Source organism: Molothrus ater, chromosome 4 (genome assembly GCF_012460135.2).
Source record: "Molothrus ater isolate BHLD 08-10-18 breed brown headed cowbird chromosome 4, BPBGC_Mater_1.1, whole genome shotgun sequence".
NCBI lineage: Eukaryota > Metazoa > Chordata > Aves > Passeriformes > Icteridae > Molothrus > Molothrus ater.
The window spans coordinates 49,620,305-49,633,241 of record NC_050481.2 but is presented as its reverse complement, the minus strand read 5'-3'; the positions used below and the strand labels follow the sequence as shown (position 1 = coordinate 49,633,241).

General features: G+C 39.7%; 1 protein-coding gene across 2 annotated transcripts in view; it reads right to left on the bottom strand.

Moving 5' to 3' along the window:
• Positions 1–3,961: 3,961 nt before the first annotated feature.
• Positions 3,962–12,937, bottom strand: part of PDS5A (PDS5 cohesin associated factor A) — a 77,964-nt gene continuing 68,988 nt past the window's right edge. The window contains exons 30-33 of one of the 2 annotated variants that reach the window (XM_036382070.2): positions 10,795–10,934; positions 9,687–9,792; positions 6,912–7,264; positions 3,962–5,164 (exon numbers count right to left, since the gene is read on the bottom strand). In XM_036382070.2, coding sequence (XP_036237963.1) covers positions 5,161–5,164; positions 6,912–7,264; positions 9,687–9,792; positions 10,795–10,934 — 603 coding nt within the window. In that variant the 3' untranslated portion in view covers positions 3,962–5,160. The other variant, XM_036382071.2, reaches the window with a different exon arrangement.

Below are 12,937 nucleotides of genomic sequence, written 5' to 3'. Positions count from 1 at the left end.
CAGCCATAATCACCTTCCATCTATTCCTTCAAGAGCTTTGGTGCATCAGTCAACACATCAATTCCTGCTTCCAGGGCAATGAGAGAATTAAATGCCTGAACAGAGAAGCAGAACATGTATTTCTTGTTCTGGAGCATGCCCAGCTTGCAGCATTATGAACACACACCTGAACTCTTGAGGCTGGCAGGGCTACAGGAGGATGCTCAGTATTCCAGAGCTATTTGGTCAGGCTTTTTGCCTGAGCTGGCACATTGCTGAGACTACACAGCTGCCAGCATCACCTAAGTGAGTTACAAATTGGCTTGGATAACCTCTATGCTCCCAGTGAAAAGCAGATGTCTCCTCATGGCTGTCCCTCCTCACCAAGCAACACAAGACTCAACTGCACCATCCACATGTGCTGCCCATGGAGGTCTTGGTTTTGCTGACCATGGATAGAGCTGCACAGTTGGTGAAGACTCCACCAGGTTCAAAGCTGAATGGCTCCTTAGTCACTTCTTGCCAAAGCTGCAGGGGTCACCATGAGCCTGACTTCCTCCAGCTGGCCCAGCCTCTGCAGGCAGAGTCCTGGTTAAGTGTCAGGACCTTCCCCAGGCGGAGAGAAGATGCTCTGCTGCAAGTTAGAAAGGTCCTTCCAAGAGATGAATGGGAAGGATTTGTTCCAAGGGTAGGACTGCCCTTTGCCTGGTGTGACACCAGGGCTCTGAGGCTCACACATCCTCCAGCACGTGTGGTGCTGACCCAGCTGGGCTGCAGAGCTGCTCCCAGCACGGCCCGTGTGCCTGCGGCTTTCTCAGTGAGGGACCAGGAGCTCTGAACTGCAACAAGCCCTTGGCTGTGCTCCACTCATCTCTTTACAAGCAGGTGCACATGCCAAAAACTTGCTCATCTCCTTTCAGACTGCAAAAAATAGGGCTGGGAAGCTCCCCCAAGTCAGAGATGTTCCATTCTGAACCTGAAGTATACTAGGGAGTGATTTGTGGCACTAGTCATCCTGTGGGTCACCACACTGACTTGGTGCTAAGGAATCTCTGATGGAGTACTGGGTCATTCACCTGCTTTGGTCTCTCATTCAGAAATTAAAGGACATCCTGGATCCACTCTCCTGACTCAGGCTGTGCAGCTAGGAAGGGACAGGCTGTCAGCAACCACTTCCAAGTTCTGCTTCTCAGGAAGTTCTGTCTTGTTTTCTGTCTTTGAGGAACTGAGGCAAATCAATCCACAGAATGTGTGGATTAAGAACTCTTCAGGAATGGAAGCTACTGTTGGTCTTTGAAGTTTAAGAGTATTTTATAGTATTGTTTGAGCTTCCTTCTGGCCATCTGAATACCAGGGTACTCATCAGCAGGATGTTCCCTCTGGTCAGAAATGCAAGCAGGGGAAGCCTTCAAGGGACACAAACTGCTGCTGTACAGGACTTTGCTCTCCCTGCTTTTGAACACCTTGCTGCTCCCTGTGCAAATCTGTTCCTGCACCCAGATACAGTGCCCTGGGCTGAGCCCAGCCACTCTGTGACTAATGCCTGGTTATCAGCTCACTGCACCTACAGCCAGGCTGGCAAGCAGACTGCACAGGCCAGCTTCCTTAGTTTGGGCTATTTCCCTGAGCACCAGTTTGAGATTTGATTTTCAGGCACAAACAGAACTATTGCTGCTGCTAAAGACAATAACCAAGCACACAGGCAAGAGAACTAGATCCACATGGATGATTTCTTAAGAAGCAAGTTTCCTGTGTTTTGCAAATGTTTGGTGGTCCTAAATCCTTCTTTATCTTTAGAGGAAACAGTTCAGCTGTTACAGCCCCATCAGCTAACTCGACATTCAAGAGCCAGTCTGATGCTGAACTTTGTCAAACATTGTGAGCTATGTATCTACCAGCTGGAAGTACATTTTAGATAGTATTTTGTTATTTATGAGTTCTAAAACTTACAGGGCTTGTCAGCATGTGCAAAAAAGGTTTGTAGTGCATGCTGTTTCTCCTGTTTAAGATTGCTCTAGACAACATTATTTTTTTATCCAAAACGACTACTCAGTTTTGTTGAGTGGTAGAGGTTTAATTTAGTACATTACAAAGCATGCTCTCAGAACAGCTTCCCTGTCTTACTGTGGCTAAAGCTGTGCATCAGAAGACAGAAAAAAACAGAAATAAATGTGTATCTGCTAAGAAACACAGCCAAACTTTTATGAAGATAAGAACTTAAAAGATGACATGAACTAAGCTCTAAGTATGTAACTGAATGAGAAACCTCAGCACCTTTAAATCCTGCACTGGTAAAAAGCCATAAAGAATGGGTGTTTTCAGGCTTCCTATTAATTGCACATTAACAAGTGAAAAAGACTGAGCATCAGTTTCCTTGTTATAATGGGAGAATCCCCACTGTTATGTACAATATTTGAAAACTGATAGATGGCCAAGCCACACACATACACCCCCACACCACGCCCCTTTCCTTTGAAATACTTTGCCTTCAATTCCAGAGTTTTATACTCATTACTCTTTAATAGCTCTTCCTTTTAAGGGCTCAGCAGCACTGGCAATGCAACAATTACATCTGTGTGAGAGCGGTGCTGTGCTCTCTGCCCTGGCTCTCCAGGCTGCTCCTGTGTGCAGTCAGTGCCACCCAAGGCTGGGGCAGCTCCTGACAGGCCCAAGGCTGCCCTGAGGGCTTTGGGGGGAACAGGGCAGGCAGGGGCACTCTGGGCACAGCCCTGGCTGGGGCAAGCTCTGAAAGAGTCACTGGGGCCACCCCTCTGGTAGTTCTTGTAAGCTGCATTTTGGCTCAGCCTATTGTGCCTAGCATAATTTGCTACATCAATGTACCAACTGACTCTACTGATAATCAGCATATAAAAATAACTCAAATGTCCACACACACACCAAAAAAAAAAACCAAAAAAAAAAAAAAAACCAACAAAAAACAAACAAAAAAAAATATAATTCCATCTGGAGAAAGACAACTGAAAACCATGCTCTGAGCATGGAGTGCACCTCCAGAAACCTCTCCTAACCTGTATCATTCTATTATGACTCACTGAGTAATGTGACATTGTAACTAATTAAACACTGACTAAAGAAGATAAAAAGGAAAAAATCCAATAATTATCCACTTCATAAAAAACAAAGCTTTTGGAAACAAATCTGAAATATTTGCAAGATTTGTCAAGTCCAGATTTCAGATTGTTAAAAGCACACCATTAAGTACCAGAACTCATTTCTAAGAAAAAGCAAGTTTTTTTTTTTTCTGGTGGCACCAGAAAACTTTGAACTAAAACATTTTAAAATTAGTTTAAACTAAAACACTCGAACTTTCATGAAATTGAAGTATTTGACCAGAGCACTAAAAAGAAACTGCATTACAATCAGTAAATCCACCTTGTGAAATTGTTTCAGTTTTAGAAATCAAACCCCTGACAGATGTATAATTAAGCGATTTTATAATCTTTCTGTCAAAAGCATTCCAAATCCTTCAGGTCAAAGCACTGCAGCTTGCTTTAGAGGGGAGCTGTGCACACTGCTTTATGCACAAAGCCTCATTTTTGTTACAGAAGAAAAATAACACGAGCTGTGCACACTTGCTCAGAGAGACTTAAGTCATGCTGAGGAGCACACAACTGCACCCTACCCATTCCAGCAGCACAAGCAATCCCCAACTCATGCCACCAGTACTCAGCTCTTCTACATGAACCAAGGGATTTCAAAACAATTTGCAGAAGAGAAATGGGGAACAGAGGCAGTGGGAAGCAAAGCAGATTCCTCACTGTCACTCTGCACACAACCCAACCCCCTTCACAAGATAAAGCACTGTAACTTCACCTCAAAAAAGTAACTTTTTAACTACACCACTGTCTGCGTTACAGCTCCTTCGCTCTGTACAGCACTTCTGTCAATGTCCAAGCCCATGTACAGACACAGCAGTTAAGTTTTCTGTGAAAGAAAAAAAAATTAGAAAAAGACTGCCACGTGACACCTAGAAGCGTTTATTTTATGCAACAAACTTAAATATGATCGTGTGTACATAAAAGTGTACACTGTATCTATGCTGAACAATGCCAGGAAACATAATATTGATGCAACAATCTTCTAAAATAAACATTAAAAAATGAGCCTGGACAGGAAGACAAAATGCAAAACAGACTTACTTCCAATCAGCACAATGCTTAAAATTGAGAGCAATCCTAAACATTTCCAACTTTCCTTACAAAGCTGCCAAAGTCCAACTATTTTTAAAAACTGATTTTTTTTTTCTTTACATCAATAATAAAAATCTGGTGACAAACATTATAAAATCAAATGCTGGACTGTCTTTACTCCTTTAAAATTTAGAATATTCCAACAGAACCGCAGGAGTAAAAACACTTAAAAGTGATATATGTTTTTATAAAACAAACATCAATATGTACATTTATTGCAAATTATATTAAACTAAAATGGAGGGAAAATTAAAAAATGAAATGTCTACTTGCGAATTAATAACAATTTTAAGTGATTACTTTCCCACTCTGATAAAAATCAGAAAGCAACATTTATAAAATTGCCACCACATGACTTTTCATAGCAGGGAACTGAAATCTGTACATCTTATTTTTGCAGAAAAGTAGGCAGGCAGAAAGAATTATACATAAAACAGTCTCCAAAAGTAAAGCAAAAAAAATTTTTGTGATTTTTTTTTTTCCTCTAGTCTTGTTTAAAATCCATTCAGTAGACTTCTACCTTTTCTGTGAAACATGGGAATACCTGGCTCTAGGATCATGAATTTTCAATGTCAGTGTAAGGACCTTCTCTGACTTCCTTTAAAAAAAAAATGCAGCATGAAAGTTAATGGTGTAAATACACTTTTAAACTCCAGAATGCAGGAACTGGAACCAAGTGTTAAGCAATTTGCTTAATTATTGACTTTTCATAAAAAAAGTCTCTGGGGAAATAAGTACAGATGCTTTTAGCCTCTTTCTCAAGAGTTTCTGCTTTACATTTCCATTGAGAAGGATTAATTTCATGTGAAAGGGAAGCATAGTTTTCCTTCTGGTTTCAGAGCTGAAAGCTGTGTGTTTTGAAGTAATTTCAGTTCCTGTACAGGAAATTTCTGAATCCTAGTTTTTGCAGAAGCTTGGAGCATGCCTTTATTTGGCCTTCATTTCCTCCCTTTTCGAGCAAGTTTTCTTTTTACCTTTATGAGGGGAGAAAAGGAAATGAGTTAATTGTAAGGACATGGAAATCACAAGTGATTCTGACTCAAAATCCTACCAAATATTGTTTAGATTTTAGCTTTTACACTTCTTATACTGTGATTCTTCCAACTCCATCTTGTACCTTAACAATTACATAATTAATTGAATACAACTGAACTTCCTCATTGTACATTCCCGATAAACTTGAAACTACACAACTTGAATTGTGCATTTTATAATTCCATACCAAGTAATGTTTTTCTCAGCATCAATATAAACAGTTATCCACTGCTTTCACTGGAATCAGAGATTAAGAACAGTAACTTGATCTAATTAACTACAATTACCAAGGTTTTTAAAATAGCCCATTTTACTTCAGAATAGGCACTACTTCAAATGTTTTCCCAGTACTTACAGTAACTTGTACAAGTCTACTTAAAAGCAAAAAACCTATCAGAGCATTATTTACACACAAATTTCTTTGAATTCTCACTGTATAAACTACAATAAAGAAATAAAAACAGAGAATTGTCCTATATAAGATGCCTGCTACACCTTAAGGAAGCCTCCCTCTGCTATCTCTGTATCCTCAGTATCTTCCTGGCTGCTCCCACAGGCCTTAAAAAGATCCATTGCATTTTGAGAGTATTCTGAACTTGAGTCTATCTCCAACAGTGAATCTCCATCACTTCCAAGCACCTGGCTTCTGAAAAACGTTAACAATGTTTTGGTATTTTGTCCAAGAAACACTGAGATATTACACATTTTAAAGATGTTATCTGATACAGTAGCTTATTAAAGGCTATGGATAGTGCAATTTGTTCTGAAGACTTTGAAGGAATTTGACATATTAAACAAGCATTGCAAGGCAGTACACAAATATTACACTCTTGACAGACCATTTTACTGCTGTATAAAGCTTACTCTTAGAAGAAAAGGTAAAACTATTTTTGTTCAAGGTTCTCTGCAAGATCTTCAACTTGCAAATCTCAAGAAAGAAACTATTCCAATGATTCTTTCTTCCTTTAGATCATTTTTGTGATTTCTTAGAGCACACTGGTTTGCAGACCTTTGGACACTTTGGCATTAATTATGTACCAGGTCCAGCAAAACAAACCTCATGTTAATGCTTATTATGAATTGCTTGTATTGCAAACCAAGTCAACATGCTTAAACACTAAAGTAGCCCAGATTATCATCCAAAAGCTGTTTTGTGGTTTACAAAGTTCCAAATGTAATTTTCAGTTACTTAAAATAGACATTACAGTACTGCTAACATTAAAACAAGCACAGACCCAAACTACCAGAAAATAGCTACAGCTGGCATTACAAATTTCCCTGTGCATTAAAGAGAGTCAGTTTCCAAGGATTTGCTATCACTGAAGGGAGGCACAGCAGAGTTACCAAATGCCAGCGTGCCTGGCATTAATGAATGCAATGAAACACCATCAACTCTTGGTTCCTTTAGACAGCAATTCTAGGAAGGGGAACCAGGATGCATTAAAATAGCATTTGGTGAAAACAGGTTAAGTTTATCCTGTTCTGACCAAACAAATTAATTTCTCCAATTCCAGCTGCCCAGGTACTTTGAAAAATAGAACTCAATGCAACATATGGTTGCAACATCTGCTGTGGTTTAGTTGTGCCCTAAACTATGCTAGGTCTGTTGTAATTGTAACCTCAGGGTCTGACTTGAGACAGGAAAGGACCACCTCCCACCCCATGTATTTAATTATGTATTTTTACCTCTGTAGATCAATTTGTCTCTGTGCTGCTGCTGGCTTTTTTGCTGTGTCTTGCTGTTTTGGTGCTTTGGCATTACCTGCCTCTAAACTCCCTGGGCCTTCCTGGTTGGCTGCTGCCCTCTTCCTTCCCCTGACAGGTGCTTTGTTTGTTTCCTCGTTTTTTGCAGTGGTGCCCTGAGGTTCTGGTTTGGTTGGTCGCCCTCTTCTGGTTTTTGCTGCAAGTGATGGGCCTGTTTCTTCTACACTTTTTTCTTCTGTTTTTTGATGAATATTCTCAGTTCCAGATGCTGTTGCTGTTCGCTTTTTCCCACGTTCAGTGCTATTTCCTTGTGTTGTCTGATCAGAATTCATCTCCTAGAAAATAAAAATCATGAATGTGAAGAAAAAAAGATTCTTAAAGGCAGACCCAAACTGTTACCTCCTTCTATCAGAAACATGAGCTTTTAAAACTGTATTGTTATGAAAACACATCACATGGTCTTAGAGTTTGGACCTTATCCTTGCAAAAACATTTTCTACATATTGTGTAATGTTACTAACTGAAGCTAATCTATCTTTTAGTGATGTGAGAGAGATTACAGTAAGAATAATTATCTTTATGAGCTCCTCCCATGATCATTTTTCTGGAAAAATTCCTTTTACTGTCTCTTTGTAAAATGACAAGAGAAAACTGAGGACCAAAGAATTATTTCAATACAGCAGTATTTACTGTTTACTTCCATACATGCAAATTTTGAGACCAACATTCAGTAAAGGTGCAGTTTACTGAAGACCTAAGTGCCAGTAAAGAAAAACCCAAGGAATAAAGAAGTAAGATCACACCAAAAATGCAACTTGCTGTGTTTGTTAATTCTTCATCAAGTCTGAATGGGTATGGCCTACATGCATGTTCTTCTCAACATACTGAACAGGGTAATGAAGTGATTGGATACCATGAAGAGGTGTCTGTATATGTGGAACAGAAAGGGTTAGCAATGTCCTTCTCTACAGAGAGCAGTATTCATATGGAATCAAAGAGGAAGCAACTGGATGCTAAGTCTTCATTTGAACACTGACTTCCAAAGCAGCTGGGAGAAGGGCTGGAGAAAAGGATACTGAAGAAGTATGGCTGGGATGATTCTGCAATTTCCAACAAACCAATGCCACTATTCTAAGTGCTGGATCTGAACCAAGGACTGTTTTTGTTAAATATTCTACTAATGTTTCTTATGTGTTCAAATGAGTCAGGCAATCTCTGTAACCTTCACCACTGTTCCAGCAGCTTCATAGGAGACACTTGCAGTTGCTATTCATATATTCATATGAACTTTAAAGATTCTCTGAAATTTCAACTTCAAGAACCTAGAAAGCATTTTTGAAATTTACTTTATATGTGCTTTGCCTAACTTTTCTATGTGATGATACAAATCCAAAACACCTGCTTATTACTCTGATTTAATCTAACAGAAAGAGATTAAGCAGATATATAACTTCTTAAAAAGCCTAAATCATTTATGTATCCCTACATTATTACAAAAATCTACTTTAAATCACAGAATCATCTAGGTTGGAAGTGATCATCGAAAATCATCTTGTCAAACCTGCTCACAGTGGGGCCTCAGTGGTTATCCAGGGCTTTGACAAGTCAAGCCATGAACACTGATAATCCACCACCTTTCTGGACAGTCTGTTCCAGTGTTTCAATTTCTCCACAGTGTTTTGGGGGTTTTTTTGTATTTTCTTTTCCTGCTTGCATCCAGGCAGAATTTCCCCTGAAGCAACTTCTTCCAGCAGCCTTTTATCCTTCCAGCAAGCAGCCTTGAGAACACTTCCTTCCATCCATCTTTTCCATAAATATCTTGTAGATGTTGAAAGACTGATTGATCCCCTCCAAGGCTTCTCTTCTCTAAGCTGAAGAAACTCAACACTTCAAACCTTTCTTCACATAACTTTTCCATGCCTTAATCATCTTGGTCCCCCCTACAAGGCTCCCTCCAGTTTTTGAGTATCTGCATCAAACTGGGGGGGCAGCACAGTATTCCAGGTATGGCCTAATGAATGCCAAATGGGGTGGAATAACCACATCCCTCTGTTGCTGACTACTCAGGACACAGTTGCTGTCCTCACTGCAGCCAAGGCACACAGCCAGCTCATGCTCTGTTGGTTATCCACTGGGGATGGTCCCCCAGGTCCTTCCCAGCCAACCTGCACTCCAGCCAGGCAGATCCCAGCATGCTGAACAGCTGCTTGAGTTACATCTGTCCCAGGTGCAGGACTCAATTGTGTTAAAATTCATGCTATTGTATGTTTTATAAGTTAAAAAATCTTTATGATTTACACATGGTGTTCTCTCTTTAATGAAAGGGGGTGAACTATACCATATATTTTTAATAGTTTAATTAAGATTTTAGTTGTGACAAAATTTCAAAGTTAGATGTCTATTTCATGCTGTAGGACCACTTGACATTTTCTTGGCAGTAACTTCAGTTGAAGCTACTACAGGTGTGAATTTTCACTCTGAATCCCAGGCTCACTGTTACTTATATTGGAAAATACAGAATAAATGTGGCAATATTTTGGAGTTTTAGAGAAGTCCATTCAAATGAGTGCTCTAAATTACTGTGGATAAAATAAATGGCCGTTCTGAAGACATGGGGTCCTCTGTCAGGCTGGGAAACTGACACAACTGTACGAAATGAAACTGGATGTTACCAGCTCCTCAGAGAACTGGTGCACTTAAAAAGCCCCCAATGTCAAACTTATTACAGACATCAGTCCATAAAATTCCTGGACATACCTTGTTTTTCACAGGTTCTGTCTTTGCTGGTGTGACTGAAATAATCCTCACAGGATTTTCATCATTTTCACTGACTCCGGTTTCTGATATATCTGAACTTTGTTCCCTGGGAACATCATGGAAGACATAATAAACCAAAAATATACAGAAAAGAAGAAAAATGTTTGGAATCATTTGGGGTAAAGAAAAGGGGGTGAGGGGAAGGGGAATCAACACAATAGGCTAAATTAGTTTAAAAACAACTGAATTTGCCAGAGTCCACACATGTATTTTCTTTCCCAGAATTGGGAAAGGTCTGAAAGGAATTGGCTGGTCATTGAGCCAAATCCCTCACCACAGACACACCACTGTATAATGACTTCTGCAAACTTAAGACCAGAGCTCTAAAATAGCCTGTGTTCTTTTCCCAGATAGAAAGAGCCAATATTGGAAAATGTAGTGAAGAATAATAAACACCAATAATGCCCCAACTTCACAGAAAACAAAAGAACAAAAAAGAAAAAAAGTAAGATTATTGCAACTTATATCATGCACACTTTACAGAATGAATTCTGAATGCATTTATACTCCTCTTTGGCCTTATGAAATGTAGCAACAAGACTTGACTTTCTCTGCTTTCTTTAATGCTTTATTTTAGTCAGGTAATCAATTCCAAATTGAACAGTATTAAAATCTGAAATTGCAAACTGTTTCTCCAGATTCACAACAAATTTTTAACTTCACATCCATATAAAAATAATGCTTGTTAGAAGAAACACTGAGTATTGCCATCATATGTTGCACCTTTCCACTGAGACCCTGGCCTGCTTCAACAAGCTCTTTTTATCATCCTTAATCTTACACAGATCAGAATATTCCATCTATCTCAAAATAGTTTCTTGTTTCCAATCAGGATTAATTGTAATTTATACATCAAAACATCATAACACAAACTGAACCAAAAAGCAAGTATGGAGATTTTATCTATTGAGAACTAAATTTTCTAAAACTGGACAAAATAAGGACCCTCTTCCAACATGTAAACACACACAACAAATCATCTCCTCCTACAAGCACAGTGGAGACCATTAAGTAAAGAGGCGATGAAAGAAATGTTGGACTCCCATACCTTGATCTGTTTCCTGCAGAAGAGCTCAGCTCAGAGTTTACACTGCTTCCAGTCTCTGATCCTGTAGTCCTAATATATGGTCTCCTTCCAGTTGCAGATAATGGTTTGTTTACTGTGCCTAATACACCGGTTGGTTTTGGCTAGAAAAAAATGTTTAAATATTAAAAAATGCAAACTTCAGATACATATTTAATTTTACAAATATTTGCTTGAATATTTAAAAATACTTTTCCTGGGATAACAGTCTTGATCACAATGCCATCAGTTTAGAGCTACTAACCTTATCTTTACTTTAAAAACATTGTTTATCCTTTTACTTCTCGTGATTTAAAAGCCCTTCATCAACTGCTCTTCTCCCTTGCATGCTTTGAAGACATAGCAGCTGGAGAAGTCTCAACAAAAGCCAAAATGTTGGGCAATATTAGAGTTGAGAGCCTCTGGGTAAGGATGAATGGGAAAGCAAATAAAGCTGATATTGTTGTGGGAGTCTACTACTGACCACCGAGCCAGGACACTACCAGCAATGCATCAGCCTACAAGGAATTAATCACAGGCTCCTTCTGCATCAACTGCCCTTGGCCTTATGGACAACCTTGGCCCTGGATATAGGGGACAGCAGACTTTGGGTGCTGTAAGACTTTTGGGTGCTCTGGGAATCTGCTGTTGAAGCTACTGCCATCTATGAATGCTGGTCCCTTTCTAGGAACCATCTCTTAAAGCATAGAGGCAGGCAACTGCAAAGTTTAAGATGTCAAGCAAGTGAAGCAGACATTCAGCCTGGCTGAGCTAGCTGAGAAGGCATCTTCTTCTGGAAGTACACAGTATTTGGAAGCAATGACAGACAACATGGCAGGATTACAGAAATGCTGCTCACCCCTGTAGGGAGAAAATTCATGCGGCCAAAGCTTGATTAGAGTTCAAGTTGGCCAGCACCATAAAGGTCACAAAAAGGGTTTATTAAGATATGTCAAAAGCAAAAGGAGGATCAGAGATAACACTGGGCCATTACTTGATGAGGCTGGTCACCTCACAAACAGGAGGTGACAAAGCAGAAACATTTAACCCCATCTTTGCCTGTCTTCAACACGAATGATGGGCCCTGGGACCCCAGAGCCCTGTGTTACAACACTATGTCTGGAGGGAATGACAAACAACCCCAGTTCCCTCAGCTGCTCCTCGTAAGACTTGTGCTCCAGACACTTCACTCATTTTGTTTTCCTTCTTTGGACATGCAGTAAACTCAGCCACTCAGCAAATGGAGTAAATAAATTATTATATTAAAAAACAGTATCTTTAAGTAAATACTGTGCAGAATTAGCACTAGGATGATGCAGCCACTGAACACGTGTCCAGTAACAAGCCTTTTCTACAGAGATTGTTGCTTTTTTTGCTAGTCAGTGTTTTCCAGCATCTGTAATATCCTTCTCCCACCTGCTCCATTATAACTTCCACCCATGGAATTATATTTTCTTCTCAGGAATACCTTAATAAATTAACTTGGCCTCTAAGGAAATGTAAAATTACACGAAGAATGTGACATGCCAGTTATGAAAACCTCCTTAACTGCTCTCCAGGGACAAAATATAGAACTTCCTGTTGCCTACTCAGCCTGAGCACATGGGTCAAGTCATCAGCCACGGCAAGATCTAAAACACTGTAACTGTATCACAGAACTCCAAAGAGATAGTGTTTACTTCTAAATCATATTTATATCATTATATGCAGAAAAGTAATATAAAAATATAACACAAATGTATAAATATAGTACTTCAGTTAAAACTCAAGCTGGCCACTGCAATGGAAGATAACAAAAATTTGATAAATACATTAACAAAAGGAGGGCCAAGGAAAACCTCAATGCTTTACTGGACATGGAGGGAAACATTGTAACCAAGGATAAGGAAAAAGCTGAGGGATTTAATGCCTTCTTTGTTTCTTAACAGAAAGGTCAGTTATTCTCAGGCTACCCAGCCCTGAGCTGGTAGTCAGGGACAGGGAGCAGAACAGATCCCCTGCAATCCAGAAGGAATTAGTGGCCTGCTGAGCCATTCTGACACTCACAAGTCTATGAGGATGGATGGGATCCCCTGAGGGTGCTGAGGGAGCTGATGGAAGAGTTCACCAAGCACCTCCATCACTTTTT